The 27,055-nt window shown below is 38.9% G+C and overlaps 1 protein-coding gene across 5 annotated transcripts; it reads left to right on the top strand.

The window, feature by feature from the left end:
- The first annotated feature begins 655 nt into the window (after positions 1–655).
- On the top strand, positions 656–20,016 carry TMEM196 (transmembrane protein 196). 5 transcript variants are annotated; one of them, XM_066554223.1, is made up of 5 exons: positions 656–984; positions 12,850–12,906; positions 14,700–14,954; positions 16,838–16,911; positions 19,188–20,016. In XM_066554223.1, the coding sequence occupies exons 1-5, from the start codon at positions 838–840 to the stop codon at positions 19,192–19,194; spliced, it is 540 nt and encodes a 179-aa protein (XP_066410320.1). In that variant the 5' UTR covers positions 656–837; the 3' UTR covers positions 19,195–20,016. The 5 variants fall into 5 exon arrangements, with proteins under 5 accessions (XP_066410320.1, XP_066410311.1, XP_066410303.1 ...); XM_066554214.1 differs by having other exon boundaries at positions 656–996; XM_066554206.1 differs by having other exon boundaries at positions 656–1,002.
- The last annotated feature ends 7,039 nt before the right edge of the window (positions 20,017–27,055 follow it).

Here is a 27,055-nt window from a genome sequence, read left to right as displayed (position 1 = left end):
TTTGGCAGTACGGTTCTGCAGAAGACCAGAGTTTTGCAGTGGTGAGACACAGCATACTCAAGCCCTTTAACTGATACAAGAGGAAGACGAGCTTCCTCCCGAATTTTGACAGCAGCACCTGGGAGCAGGGAGGCCTGCGGACCCCCGCTCCGAGCAGGGTCACCTCTCAAGCGTCCGCCTGCGGCTGGCATCGGCTCCCGCGTCCCGCCACCAGCCCGGCCGCCGCGGGACGGCGGAGGTGTGCGAGCGACGTGCCGGGGGAGGACCGGGAAGGTGCCGAGCCCTGTGGCCCTGGGGCGGGGCTGCCGTGCGCCTTGCCCGTGCATTGGGTCTGCATTCATACATAAGTATAGCCGGGCTGGGCTCGCCACACTCCTCTACCCCCCGCCCCCCAGCCCTGGAAGAGAAGGGGGAGAGAAACAAGAAGGGGAGGAAAAAAATCCCGGTGAGGTCATTCCAATGAGAGCGCAGGAGGAGAGCGGACAAGGTCGACTTTCCCGGCGGAGGCGGAGCCCTTAGGAGCGCGGAGCCGCGCACCCACCGCCGGCCCGGCACCTTGGAGAGTTCCGCCGCGCCGGGGCCGCGCTCGGGGCCGCGCCCGGGGCCGCGCTCGGGGCCGCGCTCGGGGCCGGCGCGGCGCTGCCTGCGCGGGGCCCGGCGGCGCCGGGGCCGCCCCGCCGACCCTCGGTAGCGCCCGCCGGCCGCGGATGCGCCGCTCCGCCCCGGCTGCCTGCGAAGGAAGAAAAGTTTGGGGGCGACTTAGGGCCGCGGGAGCGCCCGAGGAGGAGGATGCGCGGTTTCCCCGGCTGATCGGGAAGGAAGGATGACCGAGGGAGGATGTGCACCAGCAGCCAGATCATCGGGAGCCTCCTGGTGCTCTCCGTGCTGGAGATAGGGTTAGGGGTGTCCAGCGTGGCCGTGGGGGCGGTCAGTTTCAGCCTGGTCCTCACAGAGCATAAACCTCAGCTGGGAGACTCTTCTCCGGTATGGAGCGGGGTGTGTGTACGTTAGCCATTTCACTCTCTCTTTAACTCTTTATGGTGATGATCAGACCGTGCGAAGGCATCCCCTTTTCCCTTCCCTTCCCTTCCTTTCCCTCCCGCGAGTGCATGCTGCGCCGGCCGCGCCGGGTCCATTTCCGATGTGCTTGGGGTACGGTCTGCAGAGTCGTGGGGCGAGAGGGAGGCACGGCGGGGACAGATGTGCGTGTGTGTTGGGCAGCGGGAGACCTCTTCTTTCTCGCTCCTTTCCGTTTTTCAGTCTTGCTGTGAGCAATTGAACTTTCTCTGAACCCCTTCTCACACCTGGGGAAGCCCGATGCTTGGCGTGAAACCCGGGCCATAGCTTACGGTCTTTAAATTGACTGCGAGTTTTGCTTTTTAAAAGAACAGCCCTGTCCATGATGAAGAGACTGCCAAAAGATGCTTTAAATTAATGTCAAGGGTATGTCAGTTGAGTCCTGAGTTTTTGGAAGAAAAATAGAAAGAAGCATTGGGAAAGAAAAGGAGAAAGATGTTCTCATGTACTGGATGCACTGAGCTTCTTGTAAAATGAACAAAAAAAAAATGAAAACCCAGTAATGGGTTAATAGAAGCAGCATGTTCTTATCAACAGATCATTTTTCACTTCTCAAAAATAATTCGTATTTTTCCAGTTTGAGATATGCATGTTTCTAGGAAGAATTTTCCTCCAAATGGTTATTTATATTTATGAAAGAATAGGAAATGTTGAATATTCAGTCTAAACATGAGTGGGCATTTTTGAAGTCCAAAGCTGGTTTTGGCCAGCTTGTATTGTACAGCAGTATTTCTAAAAGGATTGTTTGCTTAGCTTCAGATAACATGATAAATGTAAAACACTCTTGATTATTCACCAGCATTACCTCCTCTAATTTATAGATTAATTCAGACAAAGTGCTTCATGTAGTATTCTCCCTGTCAATAATTATTAATTATTGACAACAGTGATAAATATTTTTTGGCAGTATATAACCAGACATATAATTCTGCACTGCAGAACAGGTAGGTGAGAAATGAAAATGAAGACTGGATCAGACAGGTAATGACATTACCAGGCCAACAGGTAATGATATTATCAAAATCACTTCAAAAAGGGAGGTTTCTGATCATTGTTAATGAAGAAAAAAATTACTTAAAACCACGTCTATCTGAAGATTTAATGGCAAAGATCAATTTCCTGGGTTTCACTGAGGTCAAAGAGCTTTGATCAGTCAGTGAGATCAGTATTTTATGCAGTGATTGCATTTTGTGACAAGGCTATCACAGCTGATATCATTTCATGACGATGCACATTTCCTGCATAACTGCCTCATTCATGTTTATGCTGTTACCCCAGAGTTTGTACTAGGCATAGAGTAAGATTCTGTTATGTTAGATGTTGGCTTCCAAGGACATTATGATCATAGTAAGAGACAGATACAGTGTAAAGGGGTGTAAGCGAGTATGAAGAAAAAACAAACGAAAACTGAGTGGTATAACAGGTGGTTGCCTTAACACACCAGCAGTCTGGCTGATTTAGAGCTGTTCATAGGTAGAGTTTTAGAAAGCAATAAGACAGAGAACAGTGAAAAGGTTTTGCAGAGATTTATAGGAAATTATTCTCATATGTGAGTGCAGAAGCATGGAAGGTAACCCAAAGGGACTTTACTTGTTTGCAAATGTAACAAGTGCACAAAGGATGACCACAACCAGAGCCAGCAAAGGCAGACATCAGGTTCTGGGAACTGAGCAAAAACTGCAGGTTGAATAGGCAGACAGAGGCCTCAAAGAAAAAGCAAAGTGGAAGAAGGAACCTTATGCTTCCTGTAGCAGAGGAAATTACAAAATCAAGGTGATGTGCAGAGTGGGGTGACATGTTTCTAGAGGCTGACTTACTTTTCATTGAACTAAAGATCTGTGGTCTAAATTGTCATGAATATACCACTCTCTTTGTACTACTCTGGCAGTTCAAACTGTTAGGTTGCATTCTTCTGACTAGGGGACTAGCAGGCGAGGCAAGCAGGCCAAGAAAGGGGCCAGATATTTGCTGTTCTCCAGGGATACTTATGGCCATGGGTAACTACTTTCAAATTTAAACAACTGGACAAAGGTTTGTTTGGACAATCCTGAGGATTGTGCTGCTGCAGAAGTGGCATAAGCCTCCTTTCTGCTCACTGTAGCTTGCACTGGGCTCATGTTGCTGGTATTAAAAAATATGTCTTGCATAAAATATGTTATTTTTTTTCCAATTCACACCCTTGAATCAGGGTTTTCCTTTGAGAAGTGAACACTAAGGAACAGAAGGGGACATTAAAGAAAAACTAATTCTTTGACATGTTAGGTACAAAACATTTAAGTTGAACAGTGTCATTCCTCCTGTTGCAATTTACTTGGAAATGCACAGAAAACCTTTGACCCTGTTCTATCCTTTTATGTGGGTGGAACTCAGCAGAGACCCAAGTTCATAAGGAAGTAGATGAAGATAGCATCACCATGGAAACCTTAACCTGAATTCCTAAAATTTGGGCATCTTGAAAATCATGCACATTCTATCTTCTATACTTGCCTCCCTATGATGGTTTGCACTTGACAAACGTTAGCTTTTCTATTAAAAGAGTTGTTCTTATTGTTCACTGCCTCCATTCAGACAGATTATTTACTAACATACCTAATTTTAACCATATGAATTCCATCCATAGCATTATGGATACAAGTGAAGTTAAGCATGGGCTGAAGTACCCTGATCATTGCATGCCCTGCATTATGTATAAGCAAGCCAGGGAAAGTAGAGTACACCAGAATGAATAAATTGAAAGCCTAGGCTATATCTGTATCAAAAAATACATAAAAATGGTAAAAAAGAAGTTTCAAATCTTTTGTTCTCATTGGAGCTGAATTGGATTAAGATAGTACAAGTTGTTTAAAAAGTAGCCATAAGTAAACAACTGAAGGTGTGACTGTCTTCTCAAATTATCTGGAGCATGTGAAGACAACTAACCAGTTTACATCACCACCAATCTGTTCTTTTTAAAATAGGCCATGGCTGTTAAAGTGAAAAAAATGCTAAAAACTAAAACAAGCCCACAATAAAAACAGTCCCAAATACCCTGAAGTGCACATGTTGGTGATCTCTAAATTTTCTTTCTGTTTGTTGTTTGTATTGGGATAAACTATTCTACAGGCTGTAACCAGTGTCTCCCAGATTTCTTTGTTTCCCAGAAACTGAGAGATATTTCTGAAATCCACCATTCCAATTCAGTTATATGACGTACTGTAGAATAATTCAACCAATGAGAATGCTGAACCACTAACAATAACATAGCAAGAATGACAGCATCCATAGCAAAGGCTTTTGCACAAACAACAAAAGTCAGAAGATAATCAACCTGAAAGTATTCACAGATATTTTTTTTAATGGTCACATGCTTCTCCATCTATATTTAGAACACAGTGGTTTCATCAGTCTCACATCAGTAGTGAATAGATATTCACATACACACACATACATTTGTGTAATTTATCCTCATTTATCCTGCAGTGGTGAATAAATCCTTGCTGTAAATGAGTCTCCCTCACAGAGAGAGAGAGAATGAGACAAAAGCCACATCTTTAGACAGATATGCCATCTATCTTCATATGCAAGAGAGATGCTCGATGCTTTACTTATGGCTATGCCCCTCAAGAGTAATAATTTCTTCCCTTATAAAGGCAAATATCTGAATGTATTTGAGAGATAGGCACTTTCTGTATGTTGGTCTGTTTGCCTGTCTGTAGATAGAGGCAGAATTACTGTTTCTGTGATTTGTGATTTGATCACAGTGGAAGTCTGCCTGCCCATTAAAAATCTGCATTTGGCTATAGAAATTTGTTCCAAGTTGGCACTTGAAATATTTGATTTAAATTACTTTAATTTTTTTGATCCAAGATTTGAAGGAAAAGGAAAAGTGTCAGTCTGTATGGACTTTCCCAGAGTAACAAAACCTTTTTAGACTGTTAAATCAATGTTGGTGGCCTGAAATTTTAAACCACTAGATTTTACATCTAGATTTTACTGTTGCCAAGTTTCCTTTGGAAAGAACAGTCAAATTTTATTTTTTTCAAAAACAGCACTAAAAAAAAAAATCACATTATTGTTTAGCATGCAGACAAAATGCAGATGTGATCCTACTTTACTTTAACATATGCATTGCATTTTCATCAAACTGACCATATTTCTGTCTGGCTCCCACTCGTGATGAAATTAATCACAGGACTTTCAGTGAGCTCAGTAGAAGCTGGAAAGAGTTCCGTGCCTATAGATAGGGAAGGGCATACCAAGGGTGGAAGCTTCTTGCCTTGCATGGAGCCAGGACAATTCACTGAATTCAGCTGAGGTCTTTTAGTAGGGTGTTTTGTCATTTGGAGACTCCAGAGGCACATACAAACCTGGAAGAAGTTCCATCTAGCTCCTGGGTTGTATTTAGTGGATCTGTTGTATATAGATTGACTTAAGCATATGCTTAAATTTTTTACTACTATAAGACTGTAGTTCACCTGCAGGGAATAATCTTTCATTTATTACTTTTTTGAGATGTAAGCAGTCACATTCTAAACCAAATGCTTTATACAGAACAATAAAAAAAGCATTCTTTTTATTTGTTATTCTGATAGGCTCTAAACAAACAAAAAGTAAACATTATTATTTCATGCTGATAATTTAAGTGTTTTTAGAGATGGATGGAGGTTTTTTGAATCACTGATGTCAGATTGAGAAACACACTTAATTTCCTTGATTGTTTCTAAAAACTATTCCCCATTTTTAAAGCATCTCTGTAGGTCTATAATCAGATGAGTGGAAATACTAATCACAGGGACTGGGATAGAATTTAAACTGCTTGCATATGGCTTGAATCAGTGGGAAGGGTAGCAGCACCTGATCTGATAAGACCCAATAGCACACTGCCAGACAAGGTATTGGCTCAGATTAGACGTGATTTAACACTATGCCTCAGTTATAGCTAAGCCCCCCCTCTCATCATGATAGATTTGGTGAGACACAAGGTTGGGTTTTGGCAACGCTGCTGCTTCTGTTTCTGTGTCTGGATGCCTTTCAGCCAGCTAGACATTGCTATCCCCACGATCACTTCCATGGGACAAGAACATCATTAGGAGTTTCCATCCCCCTTTTGCAAAAGATTATTGTGTTTCTCTGTGGAGGTAATAGGCAAACCTGGTACCTAGGCTTGATCTTCTTGCCTGCTGTAATTTTTATTTAGTTTGATGTCTTTGTTTTCATTAGTAGATTCTGTGCCCTTTATGTCTGTGTTTAAGAACATTTAGTCCTTGTTCTGAAATACTGTTTTGAATAAGAGTTACAATTAGAGATATCTGCTTAGTTCATCCATTAGGGATTTCAGCTTTTTTTCTCATTTGGATGGAGTTGAAACAACATTATTAAATAGAATCTTTCTTTCTTTACATTACTAATTTCAAATTCCTAGTTATTGTCCTGAAAGCCACATGCTTATGCAGCTTTAGTGTAAAAACACAGAATTTTCTAGTTTACTACCTGACAAGGGTAGATAAAAGTGAAGCTATTAATTCTGTCTTGATGGTTTAGTCTTCCAAGTAGAGTGTCATTTGACTAGGTATGATACACTTGCTTTGTCACTATGTTACATTCCATTTTGGAATAATTTCCCTTCCTCTGTTTCATCAGATACATATGGATGACCTACAGATGATTGTCCATACAGTCTATACAGTTTAGCTGTCTTTTTTTGTCACGAACAATGACTAGGGATCAAGTTGTCCTTAAATTCAACAGGTTTTCTCTACTATTTTGTTCAGCCTGTGTCCAGGAAATTTTTCTATGAGCAGTTTTCATTTTTTCAAGGGAATTACACTCACCATTGCTTTTGCCTTTTCAAAACATAAGACAGAAAGGTTTCTTAGCTTCAAGATATAAAATAAAAATAGTTCCTTTTTTTCTGCCTGATGGAAAAAAACCAAATCTTTGGCTTCCTGCAGATTAACTAAAACTGATTCTTTTTCAGACTACCAGGGACAAAGTACCCATTTTCCAGAAGGAAGTGAAAGAAGCCAAGTCTTTTGTTCCAGAAAATATGAAATAGGGATAGATCCAAACCACAGACCTTGAATATAAATTGAGATTTTAGCCTTCTTACCAAAATTTATGGGGTTTTGGATGTGAGGTTTTGTTTCAAGGCAATATTCAATATAAAGTAAATTAAAGCAGTCTCAAAATAAACATTCTTCTTTTCTGGGAGGTCTTTGGGGTTCTTTTCCAAAGTTGAACAGACAAAAAGAGAAATTTTCCAATATGCATATGGAACATCAGCAGGTACAGCTGCAGCGTGAATGACAAAAACGCCACAGACAAACAGACACTACTGCATTACCTTGCAATGACACTGGTGCTATCAGAGCCACTCTGACTTTGGTGGGTCCATGGTAAATCATCACTGAAAGTGGGATTGAGGCCCTCAGTCTCTAAGAAGCTTTTGTGCTTTGTAGTATCTTTGGATTTTTTACCATTCGCCCAAGAGGGGTTATGCCCTTGGCTATTACTGATGATACATTCGCATAAACTCATAGAATCACAGAATCATAGAATAAAGATTGGAAGGGACCTTAAAGATCATCTAGTCCAAACTGTCCCTGCCATGGGCAGGAACACCTCCTACTAGAACAGGCTGCTTAAGGCCTTGTATAACCCGGCCTTGAACATTGCCAGGGTTTGGTCACCCACAGCCTCTCTGGGCAACCTGTTCCAGTGCCTCATCACCCTCACAGTAATGAATCTCTTCCTAATATCTAGCTTAAATTTCCCCTCTTCCAGTTGCCTCTTTACTCTTTGTCCTGTAACTACAGTTCCTGATGCAGAGTCCCTCTCCAGCTTCCCAGATATTGGAAGGTTGCTATGAGGTCTCCACACAAACCCAATGATACTTGTGGGTCCCTTCCAGCTCAGAATAATATGTGAATCTCTGAACCTTCTCTTCTTCCAGGTTGAACAGTCCAAATTTTCTCCACCTAACTTCTTAGAGAGGTGCTCCTGCCCTCTTACCAACTTCCTGGCCCTTCTCTGGACTTAGGCCAGCAGTTTCAATACAAGGCTTCTCTGCTAGTCTTGACACAAAACATACCTCCTATACATGTGTGTATAGGAGGTATGAATAAGTCTGCAAACAGAAGTAACCCTAGAGTCAATAGGGTCTGGGTGTAATTGGTGATCTGTGTAGGTTTTTAAGTGAGCCTTTCAGTCTTTTAGCATTTTATGATTTTTAAAATTATGAATAATAATTTAAATGGAAGTCCAACAATGAGACATCTGTTAAAAAAAGTTCCAGCTGAAGTTCCCTCTCTGGCTTCCACGGTATTTTGTAGGGCTTATTAGCTTAGCTTATCTTTAATGAAATGTTTTAGCCTTATTCTCTGCATAAGTTGTGAACACTTCAATAACAGAGTATTCTTACAAGAAGCTTATCTTCAGTGATATATTCCTTTTCCACTCCTGATTTCTTGTATTTTCAGTATAAGTCTGTTTGCCTAACTTACCTCAGGTAAGTTAGGTTAAATGGTTAGAAAATATATAGTTAGAAAATACATTTAAAAGTCCATGAGATTGGCTGGTAAAAATTTATTAAGGATGATCAATGATCAAGTAGAAAGGAGCAAGTCCTCACCACGACAGTATTAGTTAGTCAAGGGTAAACAGTAGTCCAGAGTAGCTCAACAGTTACAAACCAAATTTTACTGTTATAACACATTGACAACTAGTCTTTCAGAATAGCCAAGAACAGATAGAGAAAATGTCAAGACAACAGAGCCCCTGATGGCTGCATTCCAGTTGGCAGTATTATAAAATAGAAGATTCTAAGTAAAAGACACTTTCAATCTGATTTTTACTTCATCATTTTCTTTGGTATAAAGGGCCAGTGTAGTTTTTCCCCTCCACTTTTCACTACTGCTGATCACAACACTGAGACATCAAAAATTTTATAGGAAATTCCTATAGCACCACAACAAAAAGAACCCAAAAAAACAACAAAAAACAAAAAAGAAAAAAAAACCAAAAAGCAAAGAAAAAAAAAAGAAAAAAAATTTAAGTCGCTATGCTATCAAAAAGCAGAGAATAGAGTCAATCACATAATATCTCACTGAAATCCTAACCGTTCTAGATGTCTCCACATTGGAAAGCTTGGCTAAAGAAATTCTACATGAGCAGTGTTCCTGAGCCATGGCTATTACTAATGTTCTCTTCATAGAGCAGGTTCCCACTGTTTGCAGTGAATCAGCCTTAGAAGAGAGTCATGAGCTTGGCTCAGAAGTTTCAAAGCTTTGCATGAGGTATAATAGCCTGACCTTGTGGCACAAAGCCATCCGTTGGTTTTAATTGCAAAATGCAAGCTGACATAAATAAATATCCATACTAGGTTTTGGGTAATCCTCTTCTCCATGAATGTAATACACTGTCGTCTTAAAAAAACCCAACCTAAATAACATTAATCCTTTGCTACTGCCCGAATACTTTTCACCCAAGGTTTTTTAACATATTCAGGCACTTGAGTGCATTCGGTTTCACAACTTGTTTACCTCATAGCCATACAGATTATAAAACTTCAGCATGACCTCAAGATTAAACAGAAGAATGTTGAGGAAGCATGAATATGCAATTCATCTGAGTTAGAATACAAAGAACTCTTTTAGCTCTTTAACTGTGGAACATGTTATTCCTTGCCTATATCTATAAACACTATAGATGTAGAGAGAGAAAATACATACAGAGTATACATGACACAATACAATATTATCATAAAATTGTAGAATTTCTCAAGTTGTAAGGGACCCATAAAGATCACCAAGTCCAACTCCATGCTTCTTGCAGGACTACCTAATACTAAATCATAAGACTAATAGCAGCATCTAGAGTGCTCCTTGACCTCTGACAGTCTTGGTGCCATGATCCCTTTCCTGGGGAGCCTGTTCCAGTGGCTGACCACCCTCGCAGTGAAGAATCTTCCTCTGATGAAACTTCACTCCCTTTCCTTGTGATCACTGATCATCAAAGAGAGATCAGCCCCTCTCCCTCTGCTGCCTGCCTTGAGAAAGGTGTAGACTGTGTAGAGGTCACCCATCAGCCTTCTCTTCTTCAGTCTGATCAAACCAAGTCATCTCAGCTGCTCCTCATAAGTCTTGCCCTTAAGGCCTTTCACCATCTTGGTCATCCTCCTCTGGACACACTTTAAAAGTTTGATGCTTTTCTCATACTGATGCATCCATCTCAACACACAATTCTCAAGAAGGAGCTGCACCAGAGCAGAATAGAGCAGGACAATCACTTCCTTCCACCAGCTGGTGATGCTGTTCTTGATGTACCCCAGGGCATGGTTGGCCTTTTTTGCTGCCAGGGCACTGCTGACTCACATTCAATTTGTCATCAAGCCAGACACCCAGATCTCTTTTCGTGTGGCTGCTTTCCAATCTCTTGACCCCCAGTATTTATGTATAACCAGGATTACACTGTCCTAGCTGCAGAATCCAGCACTTGGCTCTTGTTAAATTTCACATGATTGGTAATTACCCAGCTCTCAGGTCTATTCACATCTCTCTGTAATGCTTCACTACACTTAACAATCCATGGTGTCTCCTAGTCTAGTATCATTAGAAAACTTAATGTACATTTAACTACTGCATCCAGATCTTTACTCCAGGTAGTCAAGTGCTTTAAATGGAATAGTCATCCCTTGTTTTGAAAAGCTGGTACATTAGGGCTCATAGATGAGCTTCATTGACTCAAATTGGAGCAGAATTAAAGCATTCCTGAAAAAAATGAGTGACCTTCTCTTTCATGCTCTTTCAGCTTTAAAGGTAAATTATCAAACACAGAGGTTTTTAAACTAGTTAACAAGTTAAAACTATCTATGATGATCTCTTTCAACACTAATTAATTTTTCTATACACAAAAATTTCCTTTCAATCCTATTCAATCACTACAGAGAGAAAATATATTATTAATCCACTTTATCAAATCTGACTGAATAGAACTTAATTACAAAGATGTCTTCAACAAATTTCATTTGAGGTTTCTGCATTTTGAGAAATACAAAACACGATGTGTGGGAATCTGAAGTGTGCCTTCAGCTGAAGGCAATCTGCAATGGCAGGACTGGGAGTAAAACCCCAAAATTTCACAGAAAGCCTGAGTGAACACTTACAAAGCAGATGTGATGAGTTGAAATCTTCTTTGCCTGTGGGAAAGTGCAGAAGGAGCACTGCCCCTTGGTGATTTGCTTTGTTTTATTGTTATTCTAGACAGTGGTTCTAGCAGCAATTACCAGTTGTGCCTTCTGGTATGTCCTGAGCCATTCAGCACCCTGCTCCACGTGACCCAGCCCTCTCTATAATCTGATTGGTATTAAATTCACGTCCCATGCTTAGTATAAAAGTAAATAATATACAAAATTTATCCACATTCATTATGGGGAACTGTTTTCACGGGTCTAACAGAGTAAAAAGATACCTCAAGGCTTATAGTTGGCTATACACATGAACTACTTTAGTTAGAGGGAGATAAACTATGAGTGAAAGCAACTCCTCAACTGAAATAGTGAAGTGGCAAAATTTTAGAGTGTAAATAAGAAGTACCTGCAATATATTACACAGACCCTGAATGCTTTATAGAACCTTCGGGGTATGGTTTTTGGGTTTTTGTTTTTTTGGTTTTTTTTTTTTTAATTTCTTATGTAACAGCCATGTCTTTTCTGTGATTTAATTCTAAATCAGAGACAAGCAGAGCCTTTTGCTAGAATTACCATCTCAATGCAAAAATAGTGTAGAAAAATACAGTTTTAAAACAATAAAATTACTTTCCAATGGGGGAGTAGGGTTAGCTTTATTGAAAATAGGTAGCATAGATTTCTTAATAAAAGACTTTATGAGGTATCAAGGAAATCTTTTGACAGTATTACTAATACCTGGAGAAGGCCCTATTGCTTTCATACAACTACTGTAGTTCCTACCCTGACTGCTTCCCTGGGGACTATTCATTGTTTTTATCATTAAACTTTTCTGTAAGAGGTAAAAGACATCAGAGGACATCACTGGTCTTTGACAGAGGTCACTATTAAGCATTATCATCTATTTTTATCAGCTGGTAGTCATTTTTCTGGTTTTGGTGATTAATTTTTGCCTAATGCTTGGTGCTACAATTAGCAAATCTGTTTATGTGAGGGAATGACATAAAAAAAAAGTACAGATACCTTCATGCTCTTTCTTGCAAATTGGGCCATGAAGTCTGAAACAGATCTTTCTGCATGCCCAGAGTAGTCACACCAACAGACGTACTGATATTTACACTTGCACCCATGGACATGACTGAATTATATTCTTGCCCAGACTTCCACTGTCTTGAAGGCAACGATCCATATGTGATCCTTCAGTGGTTCAGATGGTAGGATCAGGGCATTAAGTCCCAGTGTTATGCTTAGAAGTAGATGATTCGGATCACTGACTAGTACCTTGCTAAACTCTTCTGAGAGAAAAATAAAATGGTAAAAAGGCATTTTTGTGCTCGTAACACTGGGGATTTTTTTCCAACTTCTTTACCTAAGCAGCTTAAAATTTGTATTTCTTTCTTTTCTCATGACTTATGGTCACTAGAACTTCACATTCCAGTTTCTTATCCGGTAAGAGTGTTTATGGTTGAGTTACAACCTCCTGAAACATAAGGTTTGTGACAAAAATGCTGACATTGCCTGAACTGTGGCCACCACCACAGCAACACAGTGGGATTTGAACTATGTACCTTAAATCATGAAATAATTGTTTGGTTTCTTCTTTTTCGCAGTTCCTGCTTTGCGGTGTATGCGGAATATTGTGCGCCAAAAAAAAATCTGGACTTGTTGTAAGTTTTTCCACTGCACCAAAAACACATAAGTATTTGAAAGGCTTACCTATCTAATTTGAACTCTTTACTGGGGGCTTTCTGCATGCAAGGGTTTTTGATAAACAATTAGAAAAATTACAAGTTGGCAATCTATAAAAAGCAATCAGCACTTTGGAATAGTCACAAAAAACAAGGCAGTTTTGAAATAGCCTATGCTACTTAAGCCATATCCCTATTTATCTGTATCTGGATAAACTTTGATCAGAAATCACTTGACATAGATTTATGTCAAGCCAATAAATGCTTCTCAATAATGTCACTGGACTGTATCTTCTCTCCTTCAAAAACCAGCACTGGGTTGCCATCTCAGTAAGGCTGCTGACCAAGTTTGTTTCTACATATCATAACTGTAAGCAAGTTTGTTTAGCAATCTGAAACACATGTAAGTTTTAAAGTGATGGAAGATGTCTCTTCAGGTACAGTAATTTTCTGACTGCAGCAAAATGGTGTTATTACTCAACAAGTCACAGCAGAACTCTATGTTAAAGACATGATCTTATTTTAAGTGATAATGCCAGTCCTAATTTTCTGTCAGCTTGATTATTCTGCACATACAGATGGAAGTCACATAAAAGAAGCAAAAGTGTGATGGGAATCGAAAGCTCTTTCCAATTTTTTTTTTTAATATCGATCCTAAACTCTGTTAAAATGACAGTCCCATTTCTTAAAACATGTGTACCATAGCCAGTTTCTAAAAGCTATCTGTTCTGGAGGTCTCATGTAATAGTCACTTGCCAGTGGACTGCAAAATACATCCTCAATGCCACATTCCTAAGGAAATTGTCATCCTAGATGTGTACAGAACTAGTCTGTAAGGCTCCATAAATTTCTGCCACCACAGTAGATAAGTAAATATACAAAGCCATATCGAGAAACTTTAAATGCCCATATAGATCACCTTTTGACAGGTCAGCAGTATCAAGGGAAGTGAATAAGACAATCATTTAACACTGTCTCCATAAGGTCTTTTGCTACTGAATCATTTGAGGTTAATGCACATCCTGAACCAGTGCAACATCTTTGTGACTAAAAGCAATAAGAGGTCTTTAAAAATGTCTCATTGATTGCAGCCTGTTTGACAGATTTCTAAAATTCCCAGGAACATTTTAGTCAAGTTTAAATCAACCAAACTGACCCACCAACCATATAGTCACCAAACTGATCTTCTGTAAAGCAGCATCACAGATTTCTTTGTTGTTTTTTTGGTTCTTTGACCAGCACATTCACCTTGAACATTTTCAAAGACCCCACAAAAGCTGCAGAAAGCCTCCAACCTGGTATCTTACTGAATAAGTTATAACTGAGCAGGAGGCACAGTCAGAATGCACACAAAGCAGAGAGATTCACTACAAATACATGAGGCATTCACTCTTGAGTCAGGGTGATAAACTGCACAATAGAAAATTGCGACGCCTTCTGTCATGTTACTGTTTTGCATGAACAGCTGGAAATCAGTTTTGTGTCCTAGCAGTCCTTCCATTGAATAGGTTTTAACTTTACCTACTCATTTTACCCAACTTTTTTTTACATGCAACATCAATCTTAACTCTTGTATTCCAAAAGTTAATATATTCCCTTGGTTTTTTAAAAAAAACCTGTTTTTAAGAGAGTTAAAAACAAGGGGTTGTGCAGAGTTTTGCAGTCAATGATGCTATCAAAGAATTAAACTATAGTTATCTCATATTTCATATGCATTAATCAATTTCTGAAAAATATTACTGTGACATAACCTCTCTTGTCTCTCCTGACAGATGATACTTTTTTCTGCCTGTTGCATCTGTGGACTAATAGGAGGAATCTTAAATTTTCAATTTCTTCGTGCTCTGACAAAGAAGTCATCTGCTCTCTATTCTTTGCATCTTGCCTCCATGTCTCTTGCATGCATTGGAATTGGTGGTTGCACCCTTTCTTCATGGCTCACTTGTCGGCTAGCCAGCTATGAACAAAGGCGAATGTTCTCAGAAAGGGAACATTCATTGCATCACTCCCATGAAATGGCAGAAAAAGTGAGTTGTGTGTCCTCCTTTATTTGTTCTGTTTATCCTGAAATGCTACTGTATGTGTTAATATTTAGAATTGGCAAGAGATGTATTCAGTTTTCAGTTTTATATGAGAAAGAGATTCTGGAAAATGAAATGCTGCCATTCTGTGTAAGCTTTATTATGTTGCATTATATGGAGCTATTTTTAGGTACTGTATATTTGCAGTACATCCATTTCAATGAAGTACATCCATTTTCAACATAATTCCATTGTATAGCTATTTAGGGGCTTAGCCGCTAAATATAGCACTTCCTAAATAATTGGAAGCCCTATTAATATGAATTATCATGTCTTGTACTGTAAAAAAAGCACAGAAAGCTTTCTGTAACCACATCATTGCATGCTTCCAGAATTTAATCAATCTCTTCCTCTCCCAAGTACTCAGCTTATAAATTAGGTTTTTTAAACAGAAAAGCCACAGTTCACAAATGTAGGTGACTTAACCTAAGCATCTAAGGGCATATTTAGACACCTAAATAAAACTGGTCTCCTTTGCAGAACTGAGCATTTACTTCCTTTTTGTATTAACAGGAATCCTACCGAGGTGTATAGGCATATAACTAGGTGCTGAAACTGAAGCTCCCAAAGCTGAGCACATAGGATCAAACCAAGTAATGGAGTGGAATTCTTGAAATCATCTCCTTGTCTTAACAGATCTGAATAATATTTGAGGAGTTAACTGTCCACTGTAAACCTGTGCTTTGCATTTGGATTCAGTATCTATCCAAAGCCTTTCATTTGAGAAATGAGCAGAAAAAAAGAACAAAAGTCAAGTGGACTGCCCACCTAAACCTCCACTTGCAAGTCCGCATTACTGTTAAGTTCAAGAGTCTGTTATCTACTGAAACCTCTGAAGAGCAGAGCAAGGATTAGTCTGCTCAGACTGTAGAATTGTTTTCAGATTCCCTGAAAAAACATGATATAGCAGTTAAAAATGACTTGTCACTATTTAGTTTCTTAACTGAGATGAGACTCCAAGTAGAAATATAAACTGAATTAATCTTAGATGATGCTTGAAATGTGTCTTAAAAACAGGGAGCTTGAAATATTTTAAGAAGATGATGTTTTAAACAAGTTTTAAAAAGTTAAATAGTAGAGGTTACAACAGTAACATAAAACAGGGTGATAAAATCAACAAACAAGATACATTTCCCATCTCATTTCAAAAGGAAGAATTATTCTGATGAGCTTTTAGGCAAATATGATGGTCTTGCTGATGGAAGGCTAGATATTGACTTTCAGAGAGACTCTTGCCTCAACAAGGACAAAGATAGGAGAAAGGAAGAGAGGGAACGGAAGAAGAAACAGCTTAGAAAGGAAAAGACCTTTCAAAATAAAAAAAGCCAAAACCCTATCAATTTGGGGTGAGGATGACCACGTGTAACAGTAGTTCACTGCCTACCTTCCTGGCCTGTTGACCTACTGAGCTTTTTGACACTTGGCAGCAAGGACTGCCAGGTGTCCACTTATCCTGGGTGAAGGGCCACAATGTACGTGCAGAGCAACCCTACTGCACACACTCAGCAGATCTGGGATGTGCCCCACTGATGGCAAACTTCCTGCATGTCTGCTGTAGAGCCAAGTATGCATGTACACATGGCCTGACTTGGGACTTCTCAGACCCATAGACCGCCTGCTACTGGCAGGGTTGAGTACACTAGGTCATGGCACAAAAACTTACATTAAATTAGACCCTAATTTAGAAAACAGCTTAGAAGTGTTTTATATATATGACTATATTGTATATTTATACTGATATACAGTAATGTAGACATGTACTGCATTTGGTGCTATATTTATTGTATATTGGTGCTATATTTATTGTATAATTGTTATATTTATATTAGAGATTGAGGGGTATTGAAATAACCGACCTGCCCAGCTGCCCGGTGATTCCCCCGACACCAGAGTTACCTCCAAGGTACGCTGAACACTAGGGAGCGACCATGTTGTTATGTCACTTCAGGAAGGGCCACCTCTACGAGGAAGTCATAGCTTCAGCTAATCAAAGTTGGCTGATGCTGTGATGTTACTCTGAGGCAGGAATGGTGCTTCCAGGTAGTGACATAACTCTACGTGGTGAACGCTGCAATCTGGAAGTAAGTTGAGTATTTAAAATATTCACCCTAGTTACAGGCATCCAAATACTCTTATTTGGATGTAGCCACCATTGATTCACTCTGCTTCTAATCTGTGTGCTCCTTCATTCCCCGAATTCAGCAACTTTTTTTTAATTAACTTTTTTTTTAGATAGAAATATTGGGGAAAATCATTGGGTGTTGATATTTTCCAAAACTGTGGTGGTATTCTAATAGCTGATGCCTGCAGACGATTCAAGTGATGATGCTTACAAAAGGAAACTCATGAGTAGCCTTCTGACACATCATTACTATCAAAATATGGCTGACTGATAGTTAGTATTTGGTATTCTTGGTCTCTTTTGGCTTTGGTATTCTTGGTCTCTTTCCCAGCTGACAGTTACCTTCAGTGTAGATCCAAAAAAGTCTTTAGGCACCCACAAATAAGCAAATTACAGTGCCAGACAATCCCCAAACTGGGATCCATAGTCCAGCGTTAGCCATGCATGCTCCTCTTCAATATATGAGGAGAATAAGGCACAATACCAAAACATCCAACACCATCATCTGCAAATGGAGACCTGGGTGGTAGAAAATACTCAAAATTAGTTTCACACCTGATTTTCTCTGAAGCTTATGCTTGATTCAAGAGATTGGCAAGGCTACTTGGTTTGGTGACATTGTAGAGGAGAATAGAACATCCCTTCTTTCACAAACTGTGAAGGGAACAATTAAGTCCTGTGATTTGCTTTAAAATGTAGCTGGTAATCTGAGAAAGGAGGAATTAGTGCTATATAACTTTATGTTACAATGAGTTCTGGTCTCTGCTTGCCAAATATTGTGGACTAAAAGAAGAGAGAGACAGAGTAAGACTACTAATAAAGACCAGGTTGAATAATTTTCTCTTTACAACAAATCTCAGCTACTATGCTATAGAGTTTGGTTCTTTCTTTCCGTCTTTTTCTCTCTCTCTCTCTGTCTAGCCCAATGAATGTTGCTTCAGTTTTTAACAGAAGCTTCCACAGGAAGGGGGACAAACAAATCCCTTTTATTCCACATTTTCTCCAAGTGTACCTAGGAGGAAGAAGAGGTGAATTTAATCTTTCCATGCAGAGAAGAGCCTCTGGTCATCATGCAGCTATTTTAGAACTAGTCCAACACTGGCACCTTCACCTCATCTACTTGAATTTTAGAAATACTCCAAGCTGCATTTTTGCCTGTACCCATTCCTCTTGCCATAGCTGAATATTCTCTGTCATTGGACATAAGCAGCAGATCACTTATTTCTGCATCCAGATTCAATCTGGTATGAAATAGCCCTGGGATTGCTCAGAATAAGGTAGTTCCGACCATAAACTCAATGTGGCTTTGCAGGCTTGGAGATCAGGGAACTGTTTAATTAATGTAGCCATCTCTATGCTTAGACAGCTGCTAAGGGGGTATTGTTTGCATTTCAATTTGAGAATCAGAAAATCTATCTCTGAGTAAATCTTGGTTCAGGTGCTTTAGGATTCTGACTCATGAGCCAGTCAGCTTACTCTGGGATGACTCACCTGCCACTGGAGAAGCAATCCCTGAACTGCTAAAAATTGTAGACTGGCATAATAAGGGAAAACTAAAATCAGACCCATCCCAAGGGAAAACAAGTACTTAAACCCCTTAGATCCTGTTTGGATTTAGGTCTTCCAAAATGTCTATTTCAGCAGGCATTGACTGGCATCTGTTGGTAGCATGTCAGCACAGACAGAGGTTTGAATGGAAACAGAACTAACTACCATTCCATTCTTTTGTAGATCAGCACACAAGCTTGAGTTGATGCAATTTCAAAGGACAACATCACAAACTAGTACAGATGCCATCAATGCTCCATATGTGGTCTGAGTGTAATGTCCAACTCAACCACTATCAATGAATCTATCGGCTTTCAAATGTACCTAATTTATGAAGGGAAAAATTGATTTTTTATAAGGAGGTTTATCACGTTAAATAAAAATGTAACGTGTTTCTGAATGTTTGAAATTCTGAGTTTGTTCAAATTTCATCACAACCTTAGATAACTGACTTTTGAACACCTTGCAATAATTGTAATTTTAATTAATGTTTTCTACTCTTGTTCTAGGAAATGACAGACAACCTAAGCAATGGTGGCCCACATCTGATTTATAATGGAAGTGTATATTAAGAAATTTTTAAAAGTTCCATGGAAGGAAGTGGTTTTAGAATTTTCTTCAGGAAAAAAACCAGACTCCAAGAAATTAAGAAAATTAAACAATCTTAGCTTTTATGGCTCAAATGTCACAACTGCAGACCAGCACAGTTGCAATTCCCTTTTAGAACCATGTTCAAAATTTCTCTCCTAAACATTTTGCGGATATACAATATTTACTCACTTCCTGGCTACTCTCTTTCAGTTTTTTGTCTGAATAATCTTTCTGAATTGTGATAGTATTTGAAATAGACTTTGCAAGACTCTTATTCTCATGAAGACTCAAAAATCAGAAAAAAAACTGAACTGCATTTAGCCCACTCAAAGGAGAAGGCAGAGGAAGAATGGCTCAGGGGAATCTTTTTCTCCTCTTCACTTAGCAGCATCTGGTTTAGTATGATGGCTTCAGATCATGGCATGGTACAGCAACACATTTGCACAGTCCCTCTCCTCACATTCTGAATGCATCCTGCCTCAGTTTTCCCCGCAGATCATATCAAAAGAGAGTGCAAACTTCTCTTCTAAAAAGCTCCCATCTCACATCCAGAGTGTAAATGAACAGTGTGCTGAAAACAACACCGATGTCTTTGTTTTGAAAGACAGAATGCTCTAAGAATGCCATAAATCAAAACCTCAATAATGCCTTGTTGTAAAGAAATTGTAAATATTTCTGATTTGTGAATGAAGTATATTTCGTAACTTGTTCATAAAAGATGACAAATAAAATGAAATCTAAACCAGAGATTTTAGAGAGATCTTTTGGGGTTTTTTTCTTGTTAGAAAGATCTTGCAAAGTTGAATTGTCATGCTTGCAGTTTAGCACAATATATTGAAAAGTTTCTAAAAGCTCAGAAAGGAAAAAAATGAAGGCTGAACAAAGTCATGGTCAAGGTCAGAAGTTACTGGCAATTCTCCACACAAACAATAACGTTTGTTAACGCAGCAATAACGTTTTGTTAACGGTATGTTAAAGCAGAAGGTATGCGGCTTTAACTGACCCCAAACTTTATTGTTGAACCTGGTGGATGGTACAGCCATGAAAAATGGAAGGTATTGTCTGTAGCAGAATATTTACAGCATAATACTAATATTCATATTCATATTCACATTCATATTCATATAAAATCACTCGTATGTTACATAGTGAGTCCATGACTTTGCAGTATTGCCCAGCACAGCAACATGAATTTCCGATGTGAGCATCACTGATAACTGGCAACATTTGGTGATTCATAGCCATGTTCCCAGACAGGTATGAATAGAACACTAGTAATGTTCAAACCACGCCATAAAAAGCCCTATAAATTACATCAAATTGTTTTGTGAATCCATATGACATAAAAAAATCTTTAAATTGACTATCTTAGAATTGTTGAAGTCCATAAGGGATCTAATTACAACATGGGGAATATCTTCACTGCAATTTAAGTCTCTCCCTTAAACTCCAAGCTAATTAGTTGGACGGCTAAGCTTATGAGTTGAGAAACAGTCCACCTTATAAGGCTTCTCTTTACTTACTTACTGTCCCAAAGAGCTTTTGAATTTTCTCAAAGGCCCTGGTTGACTAGTATTCATTACATACCTTAGAAATTGCTAATGAGACTGTTCAGGTTCACTGAAGAATACAGATAGTGTCATAGCAAAACAACTAGATGTTAAGGTATCTCTGCTCAAGGAGGTTCTCCCCTTTTCAGGCATTACCTATCTTTAAACTGCCTCCTTCATTATGTTATCGATTGTTTGTGCTCTTTATAGGTGCCATTGTCCCTTCAGTTTGACACTCCTCTTCCTTTGCAGCACGAAGCATGAGATAAATCTGTCCCCAGTATAGGCCCTTTATGGGAGCATTTTTGCTGCAACTCTGGACACAACCTGCCAAGGTAGGACCATGGTATAAATGGATGCAGAGATTTACATATGTTGAAAAATGCACATTGAACATACAACCTGGGGAGGTGGTTCTGTAACTTTCCTTCCCTCATTGCCTCAGAAAAAAACAAGGGCCTTATAAAATCAAGACTAAATTAACTGCCTGGCTGAGGTTCATCACAACTATAATATCATAATTCACCAGAGTCTCTTGTGACATCTCAGGACTAGGAATGGTAGCTTCAGATCCTGGAGCAGTTTTGAGTTGCAGTTCAGAATCTGCTCAGGAATGACATCAAACCACTGACCACAACACCACCCAGTTACTTATGACAAACACCTAATTTCCTGGCACATTAGTGAGAGTATGGGATAGTGCAGGGAAATAGGTGATTCCTCTCTATCCAACACAGTAGTGCAGTACAACAGCCACTTCCTCCTACTTTGGAAAGGAAAGGAGGCTACATCCTCTAAGCTCACAGTGTTTGAAGCCCTGTTGTAAATATGAAATACCACCACATCAAGTCTGCTTACAGAGGTGCTGGAAAGAGAAAGAAGAGATCTGGGCCCCAAATTCAATTGATACAGGTTTTTTCCTTCTTTTGGTACCATGCTTGTAAAATGCAGAAAAACTGGCTGGTCTCTACATAAATAAAAGCCTTGAAAATGCAAATTGGAATTAAAAAGACTTGGGAACAAATGTGACAGAGTGCTCCTACTTGAGACATAAAAAGAGGATCAGAATTCAGAGTAAATTACCACAATATGTGTATGTGGTAGGGGAATTCTGGGAAAAGTTTCACTGTGTTTAATGGTTTTGTTCCATAATTGCATACAGAATTCAACTGTAATGGAAACATTCTCTGTATGTTTTTGTTACTGGCACAGATGAAAGAACACTCATTCCACTTATCCAACTGCATGAAAAACAAAACTTTCACTTTTCAGAATGCAACCAGCCAGTGTAACTACACCAATAGCTTGAAGGCTGGGCACCCAAGTCCTTTTCAATCTAAATAGGATGAAACATGTATTGCTGTTGACACAGTTGTATGATTCATGCTGCTGTAAAATCAGATGCTGGCTTAGATTCTCTCTGAGATATTCAGCTGTTATTTACTAGGTCAAGCAACACTCTTCCTGAAGGAACTTACTGAACTTTGTGCAGAGGACTTAGCTGGTAAGTCCTTGATGCATGTTATAATACCTTAGGCTATGTTTTATGCTATACTTAGCATTTCATTGAACCTCAGCTGATGAGAAACACACACGTTTTGAATTTACAACAATCAGCAGTGCTTATTGCAAACTGTGCAGAACAGTGGGCATAATGTTTTAAATCTGTCTTGCACAATCTTCAAAATATATTTGTTCTATTAGGACATATGTATTTCCCTTCAGATGGTCTGGAGAGGTATGAAGGACAGTGAAGCAGGCCATATTCAATAGGAAATTGATATACATTAAGGAAATTGATATACATAATCACAAATAGTCATTCCTATAGCAAAAAATTTCCTGACAGTGTGATTTTAAAGATGCAATGAAATGAGAGTCTCATGGTTTAAGCCATTTTTAATCCTTTCAGATCCCAGTCCTAGGCAGGTTAAGGAGTTAAAAGGAACCTTTTATAATTAAATGCTTAAAAATATCTAAAAGCAGACTAGTATTAGTCTACCATATCATTGTAGATGTTACTGCATAATCTTCCTGCCTAAAATGGTTCTATCTAGCTTTCCTTTTCTTTATCAAAGTGACATCTTTAGCTTCACCATAAACCTCCAAATCAACAATCAGTATGTACAACCAAAGCTGTTTTACATGCATCTGGAGACAGATTTTGAGGAATATTTTTAGAACTTGTACAAGGGCTAACCGGACAGACTTGGAGTTGCCAGGGGGCAGGAGAAAAGAAAAGGAAGAAAATAGCAGAATATTTTTTGTAAAACATAATTTGATTGGAGTAAAGATGCTAAACTCATTGTAGTTTAGTATCATCAGCCTAAGGAGCTCTAAATGACCTTGGGAAGCTTGCTCAGAAAGGCTTTTTTACTCCTAATTATAAAATTATGAGAATGCAGCATGGTGTTTTGAAGGGAAAAAAAGGAACTGGGTGAGATTAATCAGTAGCTGGCATTTCAGCAGAAGGTGTGCCTGGAGAGACTTGCTTAGCTATGAAATTGTTGTTCTGCTATAGGAAGAAGCAGCTTTGACTTGGAGCAGAAAGTCCAGAGGGCTGCACCAGGGTCTCTCTTGCCACCTGTCATCAAAACAGTCCAAGAAACACTCAAGACACAGCATAGACACACCTACTTCTGCCAGAGAACCAACAATAAGCTGTGCAGAGCACCCTCACTATTGCTCTGTGGTCCCCTCAAATGAGCTCCCAGCATATACAGGAGCAGCAGGTTAATTGTCTTTTCCTCTTACATTGCATTTGATTTGCTGCAAGGTATCTTTTATGTTCTTTAACCACAAGTCACAGCAGGCTGCTATAGCGACTTCCACATCATTCCACTTTTGCTTCATAACCTGTAGAAGGTTTGTTTTGTTTCGGTTTTCTAGAGATCTCTCTGAAATGCATTTAAAATCCTGCCATAAACTGCAAAATGTGTCTTTCTAAAAATACATGCAATTATGGCATTTTGAGCAGGTTGATCACGTACATTAATTAAAAATAAATTCATCTGCATATTGAAAATAGCTGTTTACATGAACTTGCAAAATGTGCAATGGCAACATGCTAGGAAGGCAGGGATGAAGGGGCACCATAAACAGAACTGAAAAGCTGCATATAATTCTGCTGATATAAACCAGGTATAGGAGTCAACACAACTTCCTTCAACACCCTTAGGAAATCATACATACATTTAAAAATATCTAATGAACCAAAATATCTAAGAACCATTAGGATTTCCTACCCTCTTTCCTGAGTCCCATGGCTAGTAGTAGTGTGAGACAAATCAAATTATGTTACCAGGACCACAAACATATTCAGCTCCTCTCCCACATCATTATGTGAACCCTATTTTCTCTCTTCATGCTGGTTCAAGCTAGGAGACTGTGTCTTATATCTACCCTTATCTCTTTTCTTCTGTTAAAATACAGCTGTGTCCTTTGAAGTGTTTAACATTGAATCAATTCTTACCTTTCTTGCCCAGAGAAAGGAAACAATGATCACTGCCTTCATTTTACAGTGAGATTGCAAACAAAGCAAATCTAAATCTAAACCATGAAATCCAACCATGCAGACTGACACTATTAAATTCCTGTGGTTTGCTACATTACTGATATCATTGCTGTCTTCCACCCTAAATCCAGAAATAAACTCCAGGAATGTTGTCAGCTAGTATTTTTGAGGCATATTTATTAACTGTGTAGCACCCTGGAAAAGTGTGTGTCAGAGCTGCTTTTCTAACTATTACATGTGAAGAACAGTGGGTTAATATTTATACTCACACTATGGTGGCAGCAGCAGAGATCTTGAAATGGTCCAAGGGTTCTGGATCTAAAAGGCATGGGATTCTGCATGATCATATTATGCAATGGATTGTTTTGTTTCTATTTTATGCTTGCAAAAAAAAAAAAAAGTATAAAACTATGAAGAAAACTGTTGAGTTTGTCAATTTAGATATACCTTAAGAAATACCTGAATGGATTTTATTATTAACTTTTCCTTCTGTGTAGCACAAGACAGGATACTTAATCTGACAATCCTTTTATAAATCATATAACATCTTTGAAAGCAACATACGCTTTTCCATAAAAACATGTAATCTATCACTTCCCTTATTCCAATGATCACAAACTTTCCTACTTTAAAGTAATTTGTTTCAGTGCAGATTTCCCAGGCACTGGCTCTCACTATGCTATTGTATGCTAAATAAAGAGCCTGGGACAAATGTCTTAACCTTCTCTTGAGTTAGCTTCTTAAAATCCCTCACTGTGGGGCAGATTTCAAGACCATATGCATGTACATGTACATGTAAATTTACATATATGTATATATATATATATATATATATATATATATATATATATATATACACACATAACTTCTTTTCTAAACCCTTTAAAATTTTCCCATGTAAACTTATTATTTCTGTCCTGTGCATAGGTATTATGTCAGTATCTTTAATTTCTTATCCCATTCATCCCTGCCTTACCAAAGATACATTGGTATCGGTGTTCTCATCTCACCTTGACTGCTTTGAACTAGTCTTGATCCTGCAAGGATAATAAAATGGAATAAAATTCCATACTGTCTTAGCTGTTCCTCCCCAGTTTCTTGTCACACAAACAGCCTATTTTCCCTGTAGGAGTAATGAAGAAAATAAGGAATTACTTTTTATTTTAGAATCTGTCTCCTCTGATTTCTATCAATAGATAGACAGATGTCTTGTGTGAATTTGCTGCAGGCTGGCAAGTTTAACACTGATACATATACACCTAGGATTTTAAAATGTGCTGTAAGGAATTCTGCAGAACCCAGATGCAGAGCAAGTTGAATTACTGAGGCACCCCTGACCTGAGCTTCTCAGCCATATGCTGGGAGGTGGGGCTGACAAACATGAAGACAGAAGCACCCACACACATGAATGCAGTGCCCCTGCACCCTGTGGGTCATGCACAGGAACACATTGTGTGGCACAGGACACCTACACTGCTTCAAAGCCACGCCTAGCTTGGCACAGACAGACTCTGCTCTCTCTAGCTTTCAAAACCAGTCATCAAACAAGGCCTACACAGGGATTTCATTCTCATCTGTCAAAGGAAAGATGCTTCCCTTATGCTAAATGGTTTGCTCAAGAGGGAATGACCTTTCTTCCCCCTCTTAGGACACATGTTAGCTTTTTCAGAATCTGTGCTATGTGCTTGAGTCACAACAGTCTCTTGGCAAGTAATGGAGCCAGAATGAGCATCCAACAAAACAGCTTCAAGGATACATAAATATTAATTTGTTGCAATTTGTCTTTTAAGAAAATGTTGCAACAGTCTTAACTGTGGTAATTCTATGGCTGCAATTATGGGATTGTGTACATACAAAGGAGCCAATTGCATCTCTGTTGTAATACTGGAAAATTTGGGAAAAAAACCTCTGAGAAAAAGGGCTTAACGGTTTAATGACATAGTGACACATCATGCCTCCAATGGCTGACCAAAAAACCCCAAAACACAACACCCAAAATAAAAAAAAAAACCCAAACAAATCCAAAATCAAAACAAAAGAAAAAATACCACTAATGTAGTCTTGTTCAATATATCTTTACATTCTTCATTTTCATTGCAACAATTTATTTGTGTGTTCAATTTATTCTTTTATGTCATACACTTGTGACTCCCCAATGCTCTGCAGTATTATATTCAATATTTGGTTTGAAAATTACACAAGCAGAAAAAAAATTGAAGAATATTTGAAAGCAAATGCTCATGCTTTATGAACAAAAGTCAGTATTGTTCATAAAGCAGGGGGTTCAGCTTCTCAAATGCTAAATTAATGTCTCTTTCAAGGACTGTATTTAAAGGTATGCTTAAGAAACTGCTTCCACTGAGAGTAACTGGACTAAGATTTATGTTTAAAGTTAAACCTGAACAACTGTCTCAAATAAGGATTCTTTTGTAATGGCAGACTAACACTTAGACAAGTCCAATGATTAGCACCTATTTTTGTAGTGGTGTCAGTATGAGAATCAGGGCCTTAACCCGCATTGCCCTGAGCACTGCCAAAAATAGTAAGTGGATGTGCAGGCACAAAAGTGATCAACCAGAATAAATGAATTTTATAGATACAGATCTACTGAAGGACAAGAAAAGGAAAGGGACAAACATAGGGATTTTTGCTCCTTTCTCCCCATCTTTCCATTAGCACACAATAGTGAAAAATGCCCATTTCCATCAGTCAGTGCAATCAC

Source organism: Molothrus aeneus, chromosome 1 (genome assembly GCF_037042795.1).
Source record: "Molothrus aeneus isolate 106 chromosome 1, BPBGC_Maene_1.0, whole genome shotgun sequence".
In the NCBI taxonomy this organism is placed as follows: Eukaryota; Metazoa; Chordata; class Aves; order Passeriformes; family Icteridae; genus Molothrus; species Molothrus aeneus.
This window is presented reverse-complemented; position numbering and strand designations above follow the sequence as displayed.